General features: G+C 38.9%; 2 protein-coding genes and 1 non-coding gene across 3 annotated transcripts; 1 reads left to right on the top strand and 2 right to left on the bottom strand.

Moving 5' to 3' along the window:
• The first annotated feature begins 2046 nt into the window (after positions 1–2046).
• Positions 2047–4153, top strand: LOC113338101 (tyrosine--tRNA ligase, chloroplastic/mitochondrial-like). Its single transcript, XM_026583622.1, has one exon. The coding sequence runs from the start codon at positions 2123–2125 to the stop codon at positions 3623–3625; it is 1503 nt and encodes a 500-aa protein (XP_026439407.1). The 5' UTR covers positions 2047–2122; the 3' UTR covers positions 3626–4153.
• Positions 4154–19993: 15840 nt separating this feature from the next.
• On the bottom strand, positions 19994–23360 carry LOC113337752 (pentatricopeptide repeat-containing protein At2g22070-like). Its single transcript, XM_026583345.1, has 2 exons — positions 20752–23360; positions 19994–20609 (listed from the first exon to the last, which is right to left on the bottom strand). The coding sequence occupies exon 1, from the start codon at positions 23273–23275 to the stop codon at positions 21188–21190; it is 2088 nt and encodes a 695-aa protein (XP_026439130.1). The 5' UTR covers positions 23276–23360; the 3' UTR covers positions 19994–20609; positions 20752–21187.
• Positions 23311–23416, bottom strand: LOC113338148. Its single transcript, XR_003354643.1, has one exon. It is a non-coding gene; the product is annotated as a small nucleolar RNA Z279/snoR105/snoR108 (small nucleolar RNA).
• Between the last annotated feature and the right edge of the window lie 2311 nt (positions 23417–25727).

Genomic DNA, 25727 nt, shown 5'->3' with positions numbered 1-25727 from the left:
TCTTCGCAGCTTCTTCTTCAAATTTGATCTCCTGTTTACATCTGATATATATAAACAAACTACTTCATCTCTTTGTTATGCTCTCATTGTTCTTCCATCTCTGTGATTTCATCATCCTTCTTTTCTTTTGGCCTTTGTCTTCGCACCGCTGATAGGAAAACTCCTTTGTATGGAGTTATGAAGTATGTTGTCTTCTCCTTGGTCGTTCTTCAATATCTCTTGTGCGAATTTGCAGCACAGTCCGATCCTCTTCCTTGCTGTGGTTGTTCCTTTTTCATTTTCATCCAGTGTTGGGACTTTGAACCTATCTTTGAAGTCACCTTTGCTTTATTTTACTCTGTCAGAATCCATCCCCTTGTCTTCGCAAGTAGCAAGTCCGTAAGAGATTAAGTAATATTCTAATTCGTATGACTTCGTATGACTTCTTCCCTTTATGTTCGCATGGAGCAAGTCATTATGTTCGATGCAAAATAATTCTTCTCTGAAAAATAATTCCTCCCATTCTTTTGTAATTTCCCATCATCAGTCCAACTAGCCTTTGCTGGTCTCCTGTTATCAGTCCAAGCTTGCCAGATCCGAAAGTTGAACACAAAATCACAAATATGAGGAATCAATTCGGTTTTTCGAACGAGTTGTTGAGGCGGTTTGTTTAGATCTTTCTCTAATTGATGACGCTGGTTCTTTATCTGAAATCATGAGATTTCGTTGTATTTTACATAGTCGCCCTTAAATCTCATATATCCAGCGTAATCTCTCACCAACAATTGTTAATTTCTTTGATTCTTCTTCAATCAAACAAGCAAGTCCCTGTTTCTAACGCCATTATGTAGTTGCAGGAAATCCCACAACACACTCCCTATAATATCATGATAATAATTTCTAGACCTAAACTTATTTGATATGAAAATAAAGATAAAGATAATGAAAATAGAAAATAAGACACAAGATTTACGTGGTTCGATCAATGTGATCTACATCCACGGGGTTAGGGATCTTCACTATAATTGTTTGTAATTACATATGGATTACAATTGAGACTTCATTAATGAGTATTTGGAGCTCTTGGTTGAAGAAGAAAGAAGAAGATAATAATAATTCAGTTCTCCCTTTCTCTCTCCTACCTTTCTCTTATATAGGATTCTACCTAGTGGGTGACAGCTCATATTTCCTTTTATTTCATACTCCCTCCGTCCCTAATAAGATGACCTAGTTGTAGTTTGCACAAATTTTAAGGCAAGGAGGAAAGTGGAGTATATTTAACTATTTTTTACAATTATACCCTTATGGGCAATAATTAGTAACATTTAGAAACGATTTATCTCTTAAACTATACCACGGTTTTTTATAAACTTTATATCGTTGAAAAGCATTTTAAAACACCTACGCAACGAATATAAACATGACTATCAAATTATACATATTTCTTATAGAAAAAATAATCAATTAAAAGGGTAGTTTTAGAAATATCCCTTGATTAGTGAAATAGGTCATCTATTTATGGGACAAAGTTTAAAACCAAGTAGGTCATCTTATTAGGGACGGAGGGAGTATTTCCTTTTATTTCCTATTTCCTTTTATTTTTTTATCCTCCTGCGACGTTATCGCACAGCCTTTTATGAATCTCGCACACTTACAAATACTTGTGCAATATTTGGATCCTACAATCAAATTTTGATTTTCAAAAAATTAATCATTTGATTAGTCTAATCCATTTTTAATATTTTTAATTAACACTAATCAAACTGAGGATAGATTAGGTATAGCATAAAATATCAAGATAAAGAGTTTGTATGGATTATTGTTTTATGACCCTATCCAGCCCCCAAATTCCGAGCCGTTTAAAGACACGGTAATAGGATTCTAAATTTTGGACAACTTTGTATCGCGCCACAGGAAGGAATATTTTTACTGTGCAGATTTTACATGAACACGGTGAATTTTGGTTTAGAGGGACAAAATTACTGAAAAGTCAATGCATCTACACAATTAATATTTTTGTTGACCCATATAACCAAGTAAGTGAACAAAATCGCACACCCACTTCTTTCCCAAAGTCTCATCCAAAGACACCCCCAAAATCAATTCTTTTTCTGTGAAAGCAGAACTAGCAAAACCCTCTTCAATGGCGACAATGTCAGTAATCTCAGCTTCAAAATCATTCCTTTACCATCAAAACAAACTCATCCTCTTCTCAATCTTCAAACATCCAAAACCCACTTTTTCAATCCCCTCAAAACCCTCTAAAAATCTCACCTTTTTCACCCCCACCACAAGATGCATTCATTCAGCTCAACAATCTCTTGAAACCAAAAATCAAGACATGGGTTTGGCTCAAAGACCTAATATCGTCAACATACTGGAAGAAAGAGGGCTGCTTGAATCAATTACTAGTGAGAATTTAAGGTTAGTTTGTTCTTCAAATTCATCAAACCCTATGAAAGCTTATTGTGGTTTTGATCCAACTGCTGATAGTTTACATTTAGGTAATTTGATTGGGATAATTGTATTATCATGGTTTCAAAGATGTGGTCATAATGCTGTTGCTGTTATTGGTGGTGCTACTGCTAGAGTTGGTGACCCTTCTGGTAAAAATATTGAAAGACCTGAATTAGATGTTCAAACCCTAGAGAATAACACATTAGGGATTGTCCAAACAATTAGTACTATTCTAGGTAGAAATGGTAACCCCAACTCTGGGGGTTTGATGATTTTGAATAATTTTGATTGGTGGAAAGAGGTTAAGTTGTTGGATTTTTTGCGCGATGTTGGGCGGTATGCGAGAGTTGGTACAATGATGGCGAAGGATAGTGTGAAAACCAGGTTAGAATCGGAGCAAGGATTGAGTTATACTGAGTTTACTTATCAGTTGTTGCAAGGGTATGATTTCTTGCATTTGTTTCGTAATGAAGGGATTAATGTTCAAATAGGAGGAAGTGATCAATGGGGGAACATAACTGCGGGTACAGAATTGATACGGAAGATTCTTCAAGTAGAGGGTGCGTACGGTTTAACGTTTCCTCTTTTGTTGAAGAGTGATGGGACTAAGTTTGGGAAGTCTGAAGATGGTGCAATTTGGTTGTCACCGTCGGTTTTGTCACCTTATAAGTTTTATCAGTATTTTTTTTCTGTTCCGGATGTGGATGTTGTGAGGTTTCTTAAGATTCTTACGTTTTTGAATTTGGAGGAGATTAAAGAGGTGGAAGAAGGAATGAAGAAGCCTGGGTATGTTCCGAATTCTGCACAGAGAAGACTCGCGGAAGAGGTTACGCGTTTTGTTCATGGTGAAGAGGGTTTGCAGGAGGCTTTGAAGGCAACTGAAGCATTGAAACCTGGAGCAGAGACTAAGCTAGATTGGAAGACTATTGAGGGGATTGCTAAAGATGTACCGTCATGTTATTTGAGTTATGATGAAGTCTTGAATGCATCTGTGATTAATCTCTCGGTTACTACTGGTTTGTTTGAGAGTAAATCTTCTGTGCGCCGTATGTTAAAGTCTGGTGGGCTTTACTTGAACAATGCCAGAGTTAGTGAGGATAAGTGTATTGAAGCCGGAGATATTATTGATGGTAAAATCCTTCTGCTATCTTCTGGGAAGAAGAACAAGATGGTCGTAAGGATATCTTAATCTTACTATTGCTTAGTTTTATCCATTTGATTTATAGAATTAAATTTTCTCATTTTTGTAGTGTTTATATAGCCCTTGTTTTTACTCAGTTCTTTAATTTTTCGGGTGGAAAACCTGTCTATGTACTATGTTTTCTGTTGCCTACGGAACCAAGTCTTTACATGAGCAGCGGAGCACAGTTTAAACCAAAATGCTGTCGTGAGGTTGGGCTTATAAGTTAAGGTACATCAGGTGAACTAAGTAAACTAGGTTGCAAGGCAGCAGTTACTTCTTGCAGAGTTGCAGTGAGGCAACGTTTTAATGTTCCTCGTAAGCTTATAAGTCCTTATTTTCATTTCAAAGTACAATAGGCAATATCAGTTTACACCACTATAATATCAAAATGATTGATGTTTTATTCAACTTTCTGGAATTGTTGTACCTTCATCTTTGGATCATTTGTTTTTATTCAGCAGAACCATGCTTAGTGATAACGATGTATCAGAATCGGTAGCTGTCTCTTATAGAATGCTGTTAATCTGTTGCAGTGACAGCTTGACACTGATGTGATTTTTGGTTTGATACCACCTGAACTTGGATTGTTGTCAAAGCTTAATGTTCTTTTTGCATGGCAGATTCAGGAACTGTTTTTTCTACATTTTCTACTTTTAGTGACCTTCAAGCTTTAGATCTGTCAGTGTTCTTCCAGGATGCTATCAGCTCATTAATCTCACAAGATTTTTCTTGATTTCAATTGATAATTCTGGATCAAAACGGCTTGAAGTAGGTTACTATGGTTCCTTAGTTCAACTTTGACCTGGAGATAACAGAATTGGAGGAGGAATTCTTAACTGTACAGGATCACAGATGGTGGTGGCTCTTAGTAACAATTTACTTGGAGGGACTCTGTCTTCTATATCATCCATTCTGGTTTAGATATAGATGTTTGCATTGGAATTCAACTCTTGAACTGATTCACTTGCATTTGAAGTCACAGTTCGCTTTCCCGTTTACAGCATTACACCATAAAGGCTCTGCTTGGTATGCTGTGAATTTTGGCAGAACGGTTTTTTAGGGATCATGGCTTTTTTGGGGGACCATGGTCTTATTAGGCCACCTACCCTACAATCTTAAGGGATGTCCTAAAATCATGAGATTACTAATTTGGCCTTTACCCTAATTTAAATTAATCCTAAACTAATACTCCCTCTGTCTCAAAATAATAGTCTTAATTGACTTTGTCAAAATAATAAGGAAATCATATAAAAAATCATGATTAACCCTTGACTAGACTATTTAATGTTAAGTTATTACCAAAGGTAGATAAAAAGGTAATGTAATAATAAATAGAAGTTTTAGGAATTTTACAACTACCCATAAATGTTTTCATTCAAAAAAGGAATACAAAAAAATATTGAATGAAATATTTCCTTATATATGATGATAATATTTATGATTTAGAATTAAATTTATATAAAAAAATAAAGGATATATTTGATAGTTTAAGGGAAATGTATGTTTATAAACAGAGCAGACAGATAAAAAGAGACAGACCAAAATAGAAATTAGAATAGATTAAAAAAGACAGAGGGAGTAACTACCAAAGTTTAACATAATCTATTAACAAAAACTAAAAATCAGTCCCTACCCTAGCCAGCAGCACAAACTGTTTTTGAGAAAAAAATTTCTTTCTCTTCTTCTTCCTTTCAACATCGTCTTCATCAATTAATCGTCGATTCATAAAATTTTCATCGTCGATTAATCAATCGACTATAAGAATGGTCATTCGAAAGAAAACCAACCGACTTCAAGGAGAAGGCCTCGATTGGGACATCTAGCAAATCAGCCAAGTGATTTTGAGATTCATAAAGAAGTGGAACAACCAAGTGAAGCCATAATCCAGTATAATAGATGCTTGAAGAAGCCTGATTCTTCCATGGGACCGATTCGCAAGTATTTTCCAACAAACCCATTACTTTTAATTTGATTTTGATTCGTTTAATTGAATAGAAATCATCAAAATAAGGTTCAAATGGAAGTTACAGTGCGTTGTTTGGTTAGGACGAATTTCTAAAAAACCCTAGTTTGTTAACCAAACTTCCTGAAAGGAAGAACACGAAGAACAGTTCGGTTCTATAGGATTCAAAACTAGGTCACCGAACTGCCAGTTCGGTTAGTTCGCAAAGAAGCCTAAAACTTTTTTCTAACTGAACTTAACCTATTTCACAACAATTTTTTTTTCACATGTAACCGAACTGTGCTATTTTGCACGCTATTTTGAGTTTTTATGTAACCGAACTGAGCTATCTTGTTCGGTTGGTTCGCATAAAATTCTAAAACTATTTAGTAACCGAACTTTACAAAAATAAATAAATTCAATGTATACGAACTATGCTATTTTTCCCAATATGTTGAGTTTCAATTTAACCGAACTTGTCCAACTATGTTGAGTTGTATACATGTGGAGTTCGGTTTATTCGCAAAAAACATTGACAAACCGAACTCTTCACTAATAGTGACCAATGTTGAGTTCGGTTTGTTCGCAACAAACCTTGACAAACCGAACTCTTCATTAATAGTGACCAATGTTGAGTTCAGTTTGTTCTTAAAAAAACTTTGGTAACCGGACTATACTCTGGAACACAAAATTAGAGTTGACCTTTTTTTTCGTGAACTTTTGCTACTAACCAAACCTTACGCTGAGAACCCTTATGTTGCATCTGATTTAGTGAATCATTTATCAGTTAAGCTAATATCTTTTGTTTTCTTGATTAGTAGCAGAGGCAAAAAATCCAACCAACCTTTACTGGAAGATCTGAGAACTCCCACGCCTCGAGGAAAAGTACATTGTGGTGCCGGTAAGCGTGGAACCAAAAATGCTAAGTATGGAGGTGGGTCATTACTGGGTGTTGTCATCTAAGATGGTGTTAATAGAGATAATGTTGACAATGTAATCCAACAAGTTAATGAAGAGATCGTGGAAGAGATGGGCAGTCAAGAACATCATCAAGGTGGAGAAGGTGAACCAGCTGAAGGAGGAGGAAATGAGGGTGACAATGATGACGGTGAAAAAGATGAGGAAGATGGAGATAAGGACGATGATGAATCAAAGGAGGACTTGGATGAATAGGAAGAAGAAGAGGAACAAGTACAAATAGTGGGAAAGAAACCTAGAAAGACGCTTAAAAATCCTTGTGCTAGATATTCATACATTCCTGATGACAATTTGTGTTTGCCGCCAAAGAAGCCAACTTATGGTACTCCTAGAGATGGGGGGAGGTATTGATGGGCTACAAAAACTCATGGGATGCCAAGATCTTTGCGACAAAGGATAGTTCAATTTTAACCATCAAGATTTCTCAGTCATTTTATTATATTTTGACATATATTGTTCTTTTCTATATATATTGGTATATAAGATATGATGTTGTTTTTGTAGGATCATAATAATGTTTTTCGTGTTTTGAAACGTCAAAAGAACAAGATATGGAGTATATAGAATGAGTGTGATGAGGTACGCTTGGAGATATTTGATCGTGTGCTACGGAACGGGATACAACATGCGCACCAAAAATTTGATAATGTCACTATTTCTGCATTTGCCGAGAGGGCTTATCCAGAGACGGATACCTTTCATCTACCGTTTGGCGAGATGGCAATAACTCCGGATGATTGTTTTAGAATCACAACCCTACCAATTACGGGAACAAGTGTTCGAGATGGCTACGATCCCTCGATGAGTTATGAACTTCTTGAAAATCTAGTCGAAAAGTGTCTAGGATGGAGCGATAAAAAGGCACAATGTGAGTTTAGACGAGCTAACAAAGATCCTAAGGAAGGTGATGAGTATAATGAGTTTGAGGAAGACCGCACGTACAAGAAGAAGTTGAAAAAGATCAAGCTCAAAACTTTGTTTGATGAGTTTTCAGGGATGAAAGATTTGGTTTCTCAAGGAAAGTTGGTGATGATAGAGGAGAAGATTAAGCACCATGTGACTGCTTATTTGTTATATCAACTAGGAACCATTTTCTTCCCCGACAGTTCAGGTCACGTGGTAAATGCTCATTACCTCCAGCTATTGGACCTCCTGAATGAGGTGAACAACTATTGTTGGGGCATTGCGGTTCTTTCATTCGTTCAAGCGGAACTCAGAAAAGCTTCGAGTCTTATGGGTCTATATTTTGGAGGCTTATACACCCTTGTTCAGGTACCCCGTTAAATTATCGTTTGTGTGTTTCAATATATAAGTGAATGAATGTGTATTATTACTAATCATATTGCGAATGTATTCTTTGTTGCCTCTTCTCACAGGTTTGGGCGTACGACCACTTCCCTAAACTGCAATTGTCTCATGCTCACACTCCTTGGCCTTATGGGAAGCCTACAACTGGTAAATATGAATTTTTGAACTCACAGGAAAAGAATAAGAACAAAAAGGTGTTGGAGTTGAGGGAGACATTGGATAAGTTAACAGTGGAAGATGTGGTTTTCCATACTTACACCATTGCATCAGATGAAGATGAGGAGGATGTTGAGGTTATTGATTTCTCACCTGTTGCGGCTTATAAAGGACCGTTGTTTCATCTTGGAGGTTGTACAATGTATAATCCTCGAAGAGTATTTAGACAACTTTCTTGTGTCCAAAGTGTCCCACAAGCGGAAAACTTCAACTTTAAGGTGAAGAAGCAGGGAACTAAGAACTCCGAGAAGAATTTCTCCCCCAAATACGATCCTGCTCCATCAGTGGACTACTGGAAGAACTTTGGGAATTATCTTGTTCCAGTCGAAGAGTTACAAGATTCGTTTGATGAGCCAAATGCCGCCGACGAGGAATATATGGAATGGTATGAACATTTTTCTCATCCTCGTGTAATAAACAGTGTCCAACAAGCCCATGCTGATAAAGCAAAAGCGAATGCAGTGTAGAAAGAGGCTCAGAAAATTATGAAGCATACCCCTACGTGTGGTGATGAGGCCTTGATCGTGTGGAATTCGCCGGTAAGATATTTACTCTTATTTTTGTTTTTCAAAATGTTATAAAGTATTGAAAAATAATAGTTACTTATGTTTTTGATTGAGAAAAGGTGAAGGAAAGTGGTAAATTGTTGAAGAAAATGATGGCAAAAATCCAGAGTGGAGAGCCGATGGACACTCGACAACAAACAAACCTCTACAACCAATGGACTAATGTTTTTAATCCCAACCTTGTTGATACAAGCCAGGTTGATCCAAGCCAGACCATGCTGTTGAAGAGGAGTCACCGAGAAGGGGAAGATTCAAGTCGGATGGTTGAACAACAAAGCAGTGGAGATGACACTTCTAGTGACGAAGGACGATCTAAAGCTCCTAAACGCAAGAGTAGAAAAGTTTCTCGTAGTGGTCGTGGTAAATGAGTGATTGCAACAATTAATACTTTGTTTCCTTATGTTTGGAAGACTTTTTATTGCGGATTTGGTAGTTTGTTTCCTTATGTTTGGAAGACTTTTTTTATTGCGGATTTGGTAGTTTGTTTTCTTATGTTTGTTTCCAACATTTAGTTATGTGGATTAGTAAATGAATTTCATAATTTGGTTTTTAATTTGTGTTTTAAAGGATTAGATCGGCTATTTGACTCATATGTGTTTCATTAAATTCAAATTTTTAAGAAACAATTAGGTAGTTTGGTTAGTAGATTATATATAGTAAACAACCGAACATGATGGTCCATAAGTTCAGTTTATTCGCAAATTTTGTAATCTAACCGAACTCAGCTACAAAAAAAAATCAGAAGTTACAAAGTTGTATTCGGTTACTTGCACTTTTTCTTGCAGGTAACCGAACTCCAATGTTCGGTTACCTGCAGAAAAAAAATGCAAGTAACCGAACTTATGGGTTCATAAACCGTTATTAGTGTAGTTTTAGTTCGGTTACCTGCAATTTTTTGGCAGGTAACCGAATAATATTCGGTAACTTTTGAATGTTTTTTGGTTGCTGAGTTCGGTGTTGATACATGAAAATAATTAACCTTAGAAAATGGTTTCCCCCAAATGGTTGCTCCTTAACCTATCAAGGCTTCTACACTAAGGAATAAAGAGACTTGGGGACTATGCCTAACCCATTAAGATGGAAGTCCTAGTTCATAGAAGAGCATACTAAGGAAGTTGGTCCTTTGGTGAAAGCCCTTTAGGGTTTGGTGCTAACTTAAGGAGAGGGAAATAACAGTTTAGTAATATATTAATCTTATGAGTGTTTATTCTTAAGAGGGATGTTATAAAAGTAAATGAAGGTACACTTCATGAGATCATCATTAATTCCCCATTGCTTCTACCTATATACCTTCTCATTGGGAGTACTTTCTGTGATTAGGGATGGTTCCTCCTTCCCACATTCTACCTATCAACATTGCGACCCCAGTGGGAGGTTCTTAGCCTCTAGTACAGCATGATACTCCCAGTTGCGAGCCATGAGATGCCAGCGGGTGGAGCACTTCCCAACCCGGACCACGTCACTATGGAAGACATTCAAGGAGAAAGCGATGGAGAGGTACATGTCCAAGCGGTAGTCACTACACCTATCGTACAGGGAGCAGGAGGATCTCAGAGGAAAGAAGAAGCGCCTAAAGAGAGAGTCGCGGCTGAGACTAGCGAGCGATAAGTGTCCGAATTACAAGAGGAATTAGATGCATCCATTAAGAAGCAACATGAGATACGCGGGCGAATGAAGTGAGCAAGAGAATAAAGCGCGGGGACAGCTAAAGCTGCTACTACAAAGAACACGGTTCCGAGCATGACAGAGGACGCGATCGCCAAATATCTAGAGTAAAACTATCGAGTAACAAAACACAACGCCTATGATTCATTAGAGCCACCATATCCTGAAGATTATACATCGCCGAAGTTCAAGACATATGGAGGAAAGGGGAAACGCACGCGAGCATGTGAGCCGCTTCATATCAGCAATGAATGCGTATGCTCAAGACGAAAGCCTTTGCATGAGGGAGTTCCCTAAGTCACTGACGGACAATGATTTTACCTGGTACGATATTTTGAAACCCGGAAGTATCAGTTCATGGCCTGCCATGGTACAACGCTTTCTGAAGAAGTTCTATTCCGCCCAAAGGAGAGTCACCGCCATAGTTTGGGAAGGTGTACCCAGCAGGTAGGAAAATAAATTGGAAAGTTCATCACCCGATTCCGATATTTCACACTCAAATGTCACGAGGACATCTCAGAAGAGCGCTTGGTGGAAATTTGTATTCGAGGAATGGACGTGATCTTCCGGCTGAATTTAAAAATTTTGAAGTTTCAAACTTTCGTAGAAGTGGAAGAGGCCGCAACTCGGATATCAGAATGCGCGGATGCTGGAGCAAGCGGGCATGGCTGGAAATTACATTCTGTTAATGCAGCATCAAATGATCAAGGGGGCGATAGAGGTAAAGGAGGAGTTGCTGCTTTTGGCCCTTATCAGGGAGGAAAATCAAGTAGGAAAGGTGGAAGAACAGACGGAGGGAGACCAAATCCACCTCCACTACCATGCAACAGGGAACAGATAGTAGGACTTCTGGAGCAATGGGTAGCTAACAAAGAAGAAACTATCCCACCTGTGGTTACGGAACCGACCGCAGCGGATAAGATGCATGAACGGTACTGCCACTACCACAGAAGAGTCCATCATCCGACTACGGAGTGTTTTTATCTACGCTATATAGTGCAAAGGAAGCGAGCCAGAGGCAAGTTAGAAATAGGAGAGCAGAGCATTCATAAGGATCTGCTCCCTCAGCACCAAGTCATGATGATCTCCCATGAACCTACAGAAGAGGAAACCTGGAGACCATGGGAAGATGAGAAGGAAGAAGAAGCATAAGAGGCAACTGAGATGGCCACCTTCTCAGATACGACCGGAGTTGCTAGTAAATTCGCCAAACAGTTTTAGCACGACAATTCTTTGACTCATTTGGTTTTAGCGAGGACCAAATCCGTGAAGCATCCAAAGATATTGCATCCATCGCGTCTGGTAAAGCGTACAATTCGTTGCCGTGGGAAGCTATCACCTTCACTGATGAAGATATATGCTATCCAGGAGAGCACCTACGAACCTTATATCTCACAGCCCATATCAACAAGCATCCTCTCAAGCGAGCTTTCATAGACGGCGGAGCGTCCCTCAACATGATTTCCTTGCACACATTGGAATCCGTAGGAGTACCAAGAACGTCGATCAAAACACGTGAAACAACTGTAAGGGGGTTTGTCGGACAAACCCAGACGGCAATGGGAATAGTACATCTGATAATGAAGATCGGACCCATCGGAGCGCTAACTCCTTTTTACATACTCGAGGATGACACCACGTTCCATGTCTTACTAGGGAGAGGATGGCTTCTGAACCAAAAAGTGGTGGCATCTACGTATCATCAATGTGTTAAGACTAATATCGGAAGAAGACAATTCCGGATCCCAGCTAGTAGAACAGGAGAGGTGACCCTTGTAGCTGGAAGACAGCTTGTACTTTCTAGCGACCTCAGCTTTCAATTTCACTCGACCTGAAGCATGCATCTCCCTGAAATCGTTCTCGGTTAAGGGGCGGGCAGCGTAAGGCACTTTAATGAGCAAGTTAAGCACATTCCGATTGACACTATTGCGATATGCAAGCCATTCCTTGCTAACATGGACTGGACGGCGGGGTTGAGGGTAACTAAGATCGAAAAAGGATTGGCGATCACTCATCCGAAGACCACTCCTGAAAATAAAACGATCGAAACTTCTCCGGACTTCCATGTCCTCATCCATCGAAGAAGGAAGAAAAGACTTGAAAGGAACCCCCTGATCAAAGCCTAGTTATCGCGCGACGCGGACCGTGTTGTATCATTCGGAAAAAAACCTCCCACCATAAAAACCAGGAAGACGCCCTGGCAAAACAGAAACAAGCATATCAAATTCATCCGCTGAATGCATTTTCGCCGAAGAAATCCTTCTTGGGGCTTGACTAACAAAGTTGTAATGAAAGGAACCAGTGCGACCGTCATGGTATGTAAGGGGGTTAAACTCTGCACCCTTATCCATGGACTCCTTAAGCTTCTCCTTAGGATCATGACCCTTCTTATTATAAAGAGTCATCCGGGGATGAAACTCGGGCTTTGTCACCAAACGCTTGGAACCATCCTTTCGAGCGATTTCCTCTTGCCGAGAAAGGGACAAGGGATTCAGATGAGAAGGCCTATATTTGGGGAAGCGCTCCCAAGTCCACGCTTGAATGAAGTTGGCAGGAAGAAAAGTCTCAACCGTGTGAGACACATCCATGCGACGAATATCACGAACCAGTATATCTAGATGATGATACAGACCACCCAAAAACATGGGGTGAGAGGGAAAGACACACCACGAGACATCAACACCGCCATAGGAATCAGCTCGTTCTTAATAGTATCCCGGGGACTGTACTTAAAGACATCATGGCAGAGCCAAAAGAGCAGAAAAACAGCCAATTCTACCTTGTCCGTCTCCACTTCTCAAGGTGGAACACCCTTGCCCGGGACAGATTGCAAAGGATCCCAGTATTTGATCCAACATGAGAAGGAAGCCCGACGATATCCAGGCTTCTGCTTTTGGCCACCTTTCACCTCCTTCACATCATCATCCCCATCAGCGGGAGATGGCTTTTGTCGAGCGGCTTTCATGGAAGATGCCATGATCTTTGAAGAAGGTGAAATGTTCGCGGGAGAGTCATGAGGGGCTGACGCGGTAACCTTACCTTTTCCCTTATTCGCCGGGGTGCCTGCCTCGTCCGGAGTTTCAGTCTTGAGCTCGTCAGGTAGTTGATAAGACATGGAGTTCGTTTTGTCCTTGATTAAGCGGTCCTGAAGAGCTCTATCCTCATCATCCATGGATTTGTAGAGACATCAGCTGTCGTAAACTACGGTGCCATGAACTGGCAAACCAGTAAGCACCACTACATCCTCTAAAACAGGAGTCGCTTCCCCCCAAGAAAACAGAAATGTGTGAGGGTCAATACCCCAACGCGCACATAACTGATTGATGCTGTCATAATCTCTCCGGACATCCCTGAACTTGGAGGATTCCAAAGCCGCCTCTATACCTAAAGAACGAGTGACATCCGCGTTGTCTGGATTAGAGTGGATGTAGTCAATCCATGGCTCCCAAGAATCGTGCGACTCAGCGGTTGAACGATGGTCAATTGTAGGGAAAGTATAATCTCCCCTGTGAACTGCCAAGCGAGGAGAATCTTCGAAAGAAGCCACGGAAGGAGAGTCGTCCCGGGGGCGGATAAGTTATTCTGCAGACCCGGACCGAGGATATTGATGAGGATTACGCATACGCTCAACCCAAATATCGTCGGCTGGAAAGAGGACAACGCCATCATCTCCAGCGGGAGGTCATATTTTATCATTAAGAGTCAGATTATATACAAATTCCTCTAACATGTGTGACTCGAGCCTGGGAGGAGAGTCACGAGCAGGTGATTCATTAGACATGGTGAACAACGGAGGGTCAAGAGAGAGAAAAGTAGATGGTAAAAGATGATAATTCTGAGGCGGGATCCCCTTTATTTATAGGAGGGTAAAAGGAGGAGCGGTTACTAGATAGCTTAGTAACCGTCGTCTCCCAAGAGTCACAAACTTAATCTATCCATAACTTCCTTTCGCAATCATAACTCACACGTGTGACTGTTGACATGGTATGTGACCAGTCAACAGTCAGGGGACTAATGTTGATACATGAAAATAATTAACCCTATAAAATTGTTGCCCCTTAACCTATCAAGGCTTCTACACTAAGGAATAAAGAGACTTGGGGACTAGGCCTAACCCATTAAGATGGAAGTCCTAGTTCATACAAGAGCATACTAAGGAAGTTGGGCCTTGGGTGAAAGCCCTTTAGGGTTTGGTGCTAACTTAAGGAGAGGGAAATGGCAGTTTAGTAATATATTAATCTTATGAGTGTTTATTCTTAAAAGGGATGTTATAAAAGGAAATGAAGGTACACTTCATGATATCATCATTAATTCCCCATTACTTCTACCTATCTACCTTCTCCTTGGGAGTACTTTCTGTGATTACGGATGGTTCCTCCTTCCCACATTCTACCTATCAACATTCGGTTACCTTGGATTTACAGAACTAACCGAACTTAAGGACAACCAAGTTCGGTTATATGTATAAAGTTTTCAGGTACCGAACTGAGGAGTTCGGTTTTGTCGATGCATTTATTTTGTAACCGAACTATCTATTTTGAAATTCGAATGACACAAATTTCAAGTAACGACTATTTTTATAGCCGTTATACACCTCAGTGGTATAAATATGTGTCTCATAGTTAACATTTTGTCTCAAAATCTTCTAAAAATGGCATCTACTACTCCTAAATTTACTCTAGATGAATATATTTGTCTTTGTATAAACTACATACTATACTATCCAAAGAGGGGTGAAGAACGAAGAATGAATGGTATTATGACTCAAAGTTATTGGGGGAAAATTCATGAGAAATTCTGCTCCGACACAACAAACCCTCATAACCATGATCATATAGCTTTGTTCATTCGATTTGGAAAGATTAAAGATAGAGTTGTGTAATTTATGGCTTTATTTCGTATTGTAAGGCGATGTCGACTTAGGGGTGAAAATTCGACGAAATCATTTTAACAACAAAAAATGAATGGCGAAGATGGAAGAGAAAGAATTTCAAACATGAAGATCATTTCTGCATCCTCAAAGACTTTTTCATAACGCGTTTCGGATATTAAATGTTATGTAATTTTATTTCGGCAATGTCCTGTAATAGTTCGTCCGTGTCCTGTAATCTCATTTTCTAACCGAACTTTTGTCCTGCAATAGTTCGGTGATGTCCTTTAATCTAAGTTCATTTCTATAAGCTGCATTTCAAAAAACACAAAAAGAATGACCAAATAACACAAAAATAAAATCAAATTCCAAAAAAACACAATTTTTCATTCTTATGTTGATGTTCAAAGCATACTTAATTTAACTAATGGTACATTTAATCATCCTCAAGGGAAGTTGAACCTTCGTGTATAATTTTGTCCGATTCCTTCAAAGCTTTCCACATATCCATGTTATGTTCATACATAATGCACCAACCCAACATTGTGTCGGGGTTAAATCCATGCCAATAAGAGTATCCGCATATAGGAGGCAATGGACAATGGTATTCTAACCGGAGGCCTGTAAAATGGTTGTTGTTAATCAACGCAATCACCACTCTCCTACGTCTAAGTCGCTCGACACAAATGGTTGTCTTTGGAGTGTATGTGAAACTTGCACCTTTTGAAAAATAGTGAACCACGCAGTTGAATGCGTCGGAGATTAAGTGCCCACATATCGGCATGCCCATCCAATGATCCCTTGTGATTGGATTGGCCCCGTGGATACGGATTTGATACCTAACAAATTACATATTGAGACTAGCATCCCCATCGGACAACATTGTCTTGTAAAATTCCGGTTTCTCCTTTAGCTTCATCAACAACCTTTGACCGACATAAGTGATTTGATTATCATTATATAGCTTAGCACCTTGGGTGAAAGGCCCTAGTTGTTGTACGACAACGTGGAAACCGCAATTACCATCCAGAGGGACGTCATGGGTGGATATGACGTAATCTCTAATGTAAGGAGGTAGCTCTTCTAAGAACCTTTTATAACCAAGAGGGGTGTATCATCAAGAGGTGGTGTATCATCAATTGGAGCCTTTAGCTTCACGTCTTGTTGAATTGGTTGGCTCGGTTCCGACGGATTAGGTTGGGTTGGTGGAGAGTGTAACATCGGTCCTTTTTTCTTCATATCCCGTTCACTTGTCTCGCCCTTTTCCATAATATTCCTAGCCCTTTTCTTAAAATCTTCTTGGTACTTCACCGCGGTATGCTCATGCCCCGAAGGATCTTTAGTATAAGGGGTCATTTCGCTTTTCCTCTTAGCCAAAACCTTTGCATATTCTCTAACTTGTTTTTTTGTTTCTTTGGTTCTTGTCCTACCTTTGCCCTTGCCTTTATTCGGTTCTTGCACGTTATCCGAAGTGTGCGGATAAATGATTGGCCGCATGTCATCCCAAAATATTTTCCTTTCGAGTTTGTTCATGTTCCGGTGCATCTCGATCACGATTCTTCCTATTTCGTTGTCACCAAACTATTCTCCGACATCGCCCTTTGGAGGAGGGACAAAACTTAATTGTTGCCAATGTCGATCTATATGGCTTAAAGGGATTATTCCATGTTCATACTTAGCTATCATATGGCAACAAGGGAGTCCCATAGACTTCATCATGTTGCAAACACACACCTCGTCCGGCTTGGTTCCCCATATGTCAATCAAATTCACCTCAACCATTAACCTCTTAATGCAAGCATGTGAAACATTATAGTGGAGTCCCTTGAAAAACCGAAGGTCCGCCATTTTCTTGATGTTACCACCTTTGTCTACAATATTTTTGTACTTCATAATGCGGATTTTTTGGAACTTCTCTTTAATTCTCTCAATATCGCGGTTGAAGTAACTCTCCATTGCGTTAAACACAACCAAAAAATTATCGACACATCCACAGAGATTTTTCTTCAACCGGTGGTGAGCCGATTCTACCAAACTTGTCGTTTTATTCTCAAAGTGTTTATGGTTGTTGGTAAAAGCATAAACGAAGCGCTCTTTGTGCGGTTCCAACCATTGCTCCACCACATACGTTATTATATCCTCCGGATATTCGGAGCTAGACCAATGTTCTCTAAATTAGGCAAGATTTAGATAATACTCTTCTTCGGTGAGAGACCAAGTCAATGCCTCCCATGCCCCGGAGAAGGAAACCCATTTAGCGTGATTTATGGTGTGTTATTTATCGAATGCCTCTTTTGCATCTGCTTGTTCATATTCCGGTAGCTTACTAATCTCTTCCAATCCTTTCCTCTTAGGTGGAATAAGTTGAGGCTTGCACCTATTCATCACATTGCACCATATATGAAATGTACAAAGTATTTATTATGTGCCAATGGGAATACTTTCTCTATTGCGTTCATCAATGCTACTTCATTGTCCGTCACGATAACCCCGGGGATATCATCATCTCGGTAGATCGCCTTCACTTGTTGTAGCGCCCAAGTGTAACTTGGTTCATGCTCGTCCTTTAGAAAACAAAAAACAACGGTAAACGGTGACTTCGTCGACGTACGACCAACAATGTTCAACAATGGCATCTCGTATTTGTTTGTCTTGTAAGTTCAATCCATTATAATAACTTCATGGAAGGATTGAGCCAATTGAACACTCTTCGGATGAGCAATAAAGAAATGAGTTATTTTTTCTTCCGGACCTACCTTCTTTTGAACCGCGTAGCTTTTCTCTTGAGCCAAAAAAAAACAATTGTTGCATTACTTTTATATCTTTCCATTCATTCCTTTTAATTGTCTCAATTGCATTGTAAATGGTGGACAAAGATGATACATTATCCGGGTTATCTTCCTTTAATAAGCGAAGCATAACGATAGGTGGAATACTCATTTTCCAATAGTTAGCAATTTTTTCCATTTCTTGAGGAGTGAGCCTTGCGGCCATTGCATATCCTTCAAGATCTTCCGGACGAGGGTGGTTATGACGACCTACCACCTTATCCATAGCTAGAAACCATTTCTTCATTAATTTGCTCTTGCTAAATACTAGCTTGAACGGGCATTTAATTTTCTTTGAGCATATTGTGTTCTTCCTCGTCGTCTTTCCTTTATACTCATAACCCTTCCTCTTGTGACTAACATCGGGATATCCACTTCTCTCACAAACCATTTCAAAACGAGTTTGACTTTCTTTTCCTTTCAAAACTAAGACGCGCTTGACTCTCTTAGCATGTTCTCTAGCCCAATTCTTCGCATCAATAGGTAAGTCAAATACCATCTGATTAGCATAGTGATGATATGTATCTTCGAACAACATATCAACCGGAGAAGGTTGATAATCCATTGGTATAGGTTGGCATTCCATCTACAAGAAATGTATCGGTTACTTGTAAATTTTATCGCAATACCCGAACCCAAGGTTCGGTTCATAAAGCAAAGTTGACATGTAACCGAACAAATAAAAAGTTCGGTTACTTCCTATGTTATATAGGTAACCGAATAGAACCCTTTTTGTTTGTTTGTTAAGTTCGGTTGTTTATGTTGTTGTTTCGAGTTTGCGAAACAACCGAACTTAATACACTTAGTATACTCTTATATTATGTAAAGTTCGGTTAGCTAGTTCGTAAACATGCAGTTTGCGAAACAACCGAACTTTGTACACTAAGTTAACTCTTATTTGTACGTAAGTTCGGTTAGTTATTGGTTAATTAGTTGCGAACCAACCGAACTTTGTACACTAAGTTAGATCTAATTTTTACGTAAAGTTCGGTTTGTTAATTTGTTACGAACCAACCGAACATAACGATGGTAATCCTAGAAACTTCCATTAATAGAAAGTTTGGTAACATGCGTGTTTGGACCAAGTAACCGAACTGCACTTTCAGATGAGTTCGGTTACCTGTTCTTCACACGATGGAACCGAACTACACCTTCAGAAGTGTTCGTTACATGCTCTTCACATAAGGTAACCGAACCGTCCCAAATCCACTTGAAAAAATTACATTTTTAGGAAAGTTTTGACCAATTCAACATACATTATCTAAGTTTGGAGCATACCTGGACACCCAAATACTCTTCTTCCGGTTGTGGTTGATAAAATCCATCATATTCATCTTGAGATTGAGTTTGGGGAAGAATAAAATCACCATCTAATAAATAACTCATATCCGGATCATTGTGAAGATTAACAAATACTCTAGGAGGATGGAGATGAAGAATTGGATGAGTTTTCATCACTTGAATACCCAAACTTAGTGAATTGGAAAAAACATTTTATTTTCCATGTTTTTCTCCTTCATCTTCTCTAACTTTACTCTCTCAATAATTCTACACATCTAATAAAAAACTCATCTTTTAATTTAATCTCACTAATTATTTTTAACTAAATCATTTCACTAATCATAACCTAAAATTAATTATGAGGTATTTTAGATATTAATATAAATATCTAGATATGGGGTGACCTAAATTTACTTCTAATGTCTTTACCCAAAATAAAACCATGGTCCCCAAAAAACAGTGGTGCCCAAAAAATCGTTCTTTTGGCACTATCTTGGGCTTCCTAAGCGAATTTAGTGGGCCTGTAAATTTTTGTATTTGCAATCCGCAGGATGCCTAGCAGGGCCAATGATTATTTCCATCATTTGATAGTCAAATTTTGCTAGAAAGAAAAATTCAGATACTTCATCGGGACAATAACCGAAAACTGGTGCATTCTGTTCAGTGTCTCCGGTTGTTAAAACCCTGTAATGGATATAAAAGTTGTTTCACTGTAATGGCTAAAACAGAAACAAAAATGAATAACCAGAGCAATTACTAGCTATAGAATCTGTACTAAACTGTATCCAGTAATTCAACCTGCACCAGAGAACCAGAATTTCCCATATTCACAACTTTCTCTCCAGCCTTAAACCAGATTTCGCCAGAGAATTTGTAGACAAATTGAGTGACAATTCTCAAAATCATATCCTCCAAATTTACTCTAGAAGTATTACATCCAGCATATATACACCATGGACAGTTCCCTTTCTGAAATCACAAACTGCAGCTTTTGAATCCGACTTGATAATTAATCTTGACAGCCCCGACCTGACTGCCCATTCAATAGCCATCACCTCTGCCACTTTGTGGCTACTCCTAACACCTGAAATTGTTCCCAACACCTGACATGAGTGAGTTCTACCAATTACACCAAAACCTGCACATCCTGGATTACTAATTGCTGCTTCATTACAACAGAATACTATGTATCCTCCTCTGCAGCATACCACTGACATTCCTGGTATCAAGCTTAAGACACTTAAAAACCTGCAGATCATATACCTGGTTCTTTCCACATCTCACCCTTCATTCTATAGCCCCTTTCAAACACCACTTTCATATTCTTGCCTTAAATCTGTACAAATTTAGATTAAACCCATCAAAATAATCTTATTTCTCATAAACCACAATTCTCTCATGGTTGCAAAAGCTGCAGTCCACCAATTCTTAACACAGATAGATGAAACTAAATCTTAAACAATTACATGGTGGAATACCTGCAGGGCCGATATGCTTGACCTGTCCATATTATAGTGCAGTCTGTTTTCTCTTAACAAAAGTATACAAGTACTCCAATTAAGGTCCAAGCAGTGTTTAAATGAAGATTCATTTGTATCTCTGCGAGGTACTAATGGCCCCTGAACTTGTAGCTCCATCCTGACCTCTTTTGCAAAATTATCCAAAACAACAACAGGGGAAAGATGAACACGACAATGAGTTGTAATGCAGACAAAAGCTAGTAAGAGGCATATGCCATATCTGAGGATGCACAGCTACCTTGTAACTCCGATCAAAGGTGCTGAGAAAATTCATGCCAGAATCTTACTGGACGAACTAGGTAGTTCATCCTTCAAAAGTTGAGATGCCGAGCCTTAATGTCACCAAGCCCTGGTATAACCTGTCCCTTGAACAAGCATATAGGTCCTTCACCACTCACCAGTAATCCTTACATGAGCATTCACCGTCAACAAAATGATGGAACAGGTTTGAATCTCTCAAAATAATGCGCCGTTCTAAAAGTTTTGACACGAACTTCATAAACATGTGACAGTCCTTACAAACCCGCAAGTTCTTTAAGATTCGAATAGGCATCCGATCATGAGGCTTGCTAATCAACCCATATGCAAGAGCAAGCTTTTCACTGTGGTAACTGATAGACTCAACTTTCTCGTCCTCCCCAACATCATGCAAAGCCAAATGTGGGTCAGGAACATAACCAGCTTTCTGTATCTCCTTCATCAAACTATCGAGCTTACGGTAGATTATCTCATTTTGTGAATGAGTTCGACCGTCAGACACAAACTTGTGAACCTTATAATCGATCTCAATCCAACTATACGCTGGAGCCTTTTGAATCTTCTTATCTTTCATGAGAGACCTCATCAATGCTACTTTTTCCCATCTTCCAGCAGAAGCATACATGTTAGATAATATTATATAAGGTCCCGTTTCCAGTGGGTCTAATTCAGAAAGATGCTTTGCTGCCATTTCTGCTCGTTCGATGTCACCATTTACTCTTGCAACAGATAAAAGGGTAGACCAGATTAAGTAATTGGGTTCTTCGGGCAAGCTATTGATTAAAGCTACCACCTCATCCATTCTTCCTGGACGTCCCAGGAGATTAATCATACATGAATAGTGATCTAAGGTGGGTTTCAGTCCATGTAACTCACTTATGGAACTGAAATATTTCTTACCCAGTTCAACTGATCCGCTGCGGCTACAAGCAGAAAGAACCCCAACTAAGGTAATATTGTCTGGTTTCAGCTTTTCTTGTAACATGTTTTGATAAAGCTCTAAAGCCTCCTGATCCTCCCCATTTTGTGCATATCCCGTAATCATGGCATTCCAAGTCACCACATTCCTAATTGTCATCACGTGGAATACCTTCCGAGCATCCAAAGTTTCTCCACATTTCGAGTACATATCGATGAGGGCACTTGATACAAGCAAATCACTCTCGATTCCACTAGGAATTGCTTTACAGTGAATTACCTTCGCATGAACTAAAGAAGCTAATCTAGCACAAACATTAACCACACTTGAGATTGTATACTTGTCTGGTTTCACATTCTCTAATAACATCTCACTGAACAACATCCAAGCGTCTTCTTCTCTGTTGTTCTGCGCATAACCAACTATCATTGTCGTCCAACACACCCCATCTTTCTCTTTTATCTCCTTAAAAATCCTAGTAGCCTCATCTATGAACCCGCTCTTAAAATTAGCTCCAAGAACACTAGAAACCGTAACCAAATCCGGCTTCACTCCTGCCACTTTCATTTTAAGAAACAAATCCAGGCATTTCTCAGGACACCCATTTTTCAAGTGCCCCGAAATCATTGAATTCCACAATACAACATTTTTCTCACTCAACCGATCAAACAACCACCTCGTTTGATCGACTTGACCACACTTCACGTACATATCCATCAACGCACTCGCCACAAAAACATTTCCTTTACAACTACTAGTAACAATTCTTCCATGAATTTGCTTCCCACGCCTTACATCCAGTAATTTTGAACAAGCATTCAAAGCACTCACATACGCATACTCCGTCAGCTCGAATCCTTCTCTCTGCATCCTAATAAACAAACCCAAACCATCAACAGAACACCCACTTCCAACAAAACCCGCAATCGTCGTATTATACGAAATAGAATCACGAGCCGGCATTTTATCAAAAGTTGCCCGTAAGTTCCCAGTCTCACCCATTTTCGAGTACGCTGAAAGCATTACATTCCATGAGAACACATCTTTAGAAGGCATTTTCTCAAACAATATAACCGCATCATTGGTTCTGCCAAATTTCACATAAAGGTGAAGTAGACGATTTTGAATGTAAGTACTGTTTGGTTCAACTGATTGAATCTCTACATGAGACTGCAATCTCTTTGCTTGGTCAACGTCGTTAGCTCGAATGCACTCGAGTAATAGCCGAGTGTATGGTTCTGTTGCAGTGCAACCACGAACTAAGAATGCATCAATGGCTTCTTTAAGCTGTCGGTTTGCCTTCATTTTGTTTTTTATATTTTTTTGAATTTAAGTTTTAAAGGTGGTGGTAACAAATGGGAGTGCCCATATTGTCGTAACCAGGCTTAGGCTGGACACCCAATTCTCACATGGAATTAGGTGAGTTTTGACCACTCATCATTTCCCATTATCTGCCTGAAGGATCATGATTTGGTTGAGAATTTTCCGTCCGTTTTTATTACTTTGATTTCGGTACTGATACTGCGTACTCATCCATGTGGGCCTATTAGTTGGTTCTCATTTGACACTCCTGGCCAAAATGCACCTTGTGCCTTTGTGCATGTGGGCAGGAACCTTGCAAACTTCGTGCTAGCTATGATCCCAAATCAATTCCGCCATGTTCTAATTTCGAGTCATAATGCAAAATTTCAGACGAAATTTCGGGACAAGTTTCATGATCTAAAATTACATTCTTAGAACTTAGAAAGCACACACAACTCGATAATTAGAGCAACTCGATAGTTAAACGATTTTGGGGTGAAAAGTCATGCGACACTGACTTAGTCAATCTAAAAATCTTCATCGTTCTCTTGATTAATCCATTCCTTTTCTCTGCTAATCCTCTTAATTTTCATTTTCTCTTCTTAATTTCGATTGGAATACATTTCTTTTATTTCTTGTTTGGTTACTGATTTTTCCGAATCGAAATATTCTTAGTTATGGTTTAATTCTGAAAAATTTTCTCTGAATCTGTAATCTGTGATCTTTGAACTTAATCTTTCATGTATTGTAAGATCTATTAGTATTGTGTTTTTCGATTTAACTTTAACCTATTTCTGATTTGTTTCTTTGTAAGCTTCTTTTATCTTTCTCTATTTTAGGTCATGAGCTAATGGAGGTGCAAACATAGAGATTCAGATGCATCATCATGAGATTTCGTAAATCAACAGTGACTCTTGAGAAGACTGGTCTACTTTTGACATTAGGTATGGTTCACTGATACTTCATTCTGGTATTATCTTATCTTACAAAAGATTCTGAAATTGATAAGGGTTATGTTATAAGTTGAGTTATTCTGAGTGTTTTCTGGGGAGATTGAGATCCTACCTAGTGTAGGGATTTGATTCAGCTTTTATTTATTAAAGATAATTACTTTGAATTAAGTAAATCATGTGGATGATTTTATTTGGTGATGTCTTAAATCTCATTATGATGGTTTATGTAAGAAGGTCTTATAGGGTTTACAGGCTTTAATCTTCTGCTCCACTGCATTAAAAGTAGTGTTATCTTATTTAATTACATATTAGGATGTATTTTTTAATTTAAAGTTGAAAGGATGTAATTAAAAGATCATTAATGACCTCTTTGATAATGGGTGGCTGCCTCAGAAGAAATGTTACACTTGGCATAACTCCTTCTTTATTCTCTACTGTTCTATTGATTTTCTGAGAACTGAGGATAAGTATTTTGGTATATTCAGTTTCCTGCTCTTAATGGTCACTTCTAAAAGAATGTGTTGTCTAACTCATTACTGCAGGCATGCGCTCTTAGTTTTCCCAGAAATAAAATTTGCATATTCTACTGATATTCCCTTTAAATTACCCAATACCCCAAGTTTTTTCTCACACCTTACTTTACTTCTCTTACTCAATTTTATCTTAAGTGTTTTCAAAGGCAAATCCTGCTGCTCAAGTTAGAGTTCTTTACTTAGATGAAGATGTGGAAGAGTTCCCATTCAGATTTGCTGCTCTTCTTTGTGACAAAAGTCGTAGTTATCATAAAAATTCTGTTAAGCATCACCTTAATAGAATCTGGACTATCAACTACCCTGATTTTAAACTTGCTAAACCTTATGTTCAAGGAATGGGTATTCAAAATCTATTTGTAGTTATGTTCAAGAAGGGTCAAGATAAAGAGTTAGCATATGCTGCAAGACCCACTTTACTGTTTGGTCAACTTTTTGTTGTTCAACCATTAGGTGATTTGGAGTCTATTTTTGATCTGGTTTGGGATATTACGTTAATGCCAGTTCAAATTATTATTCCTTCAGATTTGGTTAACAAAGGAAAGGCTAGGGAGGTCTTGGAGCAGATTTGAATTTTTGTTATTTTGGATACTCCAGCTGGAAATTTGTATGAAGCAAAGGTTATGGTACCCTTGAACTCACCTTTGACAAGAAAAGTGGTTTTTAATACTAATAAGAGAACTTATTATATGACTGTTTTTTATCCAAAGCTGCCTTTTCGTGCATGCAAGAAATGTTTTGTACTTTACCATGATGAAGATAAGTGCAGGGAGATTCAGATGAGAATATTTGTCAGGGATTTTCCTGCTCCATCTCCTAGAGATACTCATGTTGCTGTTACAAAAGTGGTGGCGACTCATGAAGTTGGTGAGAGTTCTGATGCTGCTGGATCTGCAAAAGTCAGTACTGCTACTGCTGTTCCAAATGAGCATTCAAAGCCGTCTGCTTTTTCTGTCAGTCTCCAACCATCTG

This window comes from Papaver somniferum, unplaced genomic scaffold, assembly GCF_003573695.1.
Source record: "Papaver somniferum cultivar HN1 unplaced genomic scaffold, ASM357369v1 unplaced-scaffold_18, whole genome shotgun sequence".
NCBI classification, from domain to species: Eukaryota; Viridiplantae; Streptophyta; class Magnoliopsida; order Ranunculales; family Papaveraceae; genus Papaver; species Papaver somniferum.
Note: the sequence above shows the minus strand (reverse complement) of the source record. Positions and strands in the feature narration are given on the sequence as shown.

Coding starts and splice junctions, on each gene's coding strand:
- LOC113338101 (XM_026583622.1), top strand. CDS start 2,123: ATGGCGACAATGTCAGTAATCTCAGCTTCAAAATCATTCCTTTACCAT.
- LOC113337752 (XM_026583345.1), bottom strand. CDS start 23,275: ATGAAGGCAAACCGACAGCTTAAAGAAGCCATTGATGCATTCTTAGTT.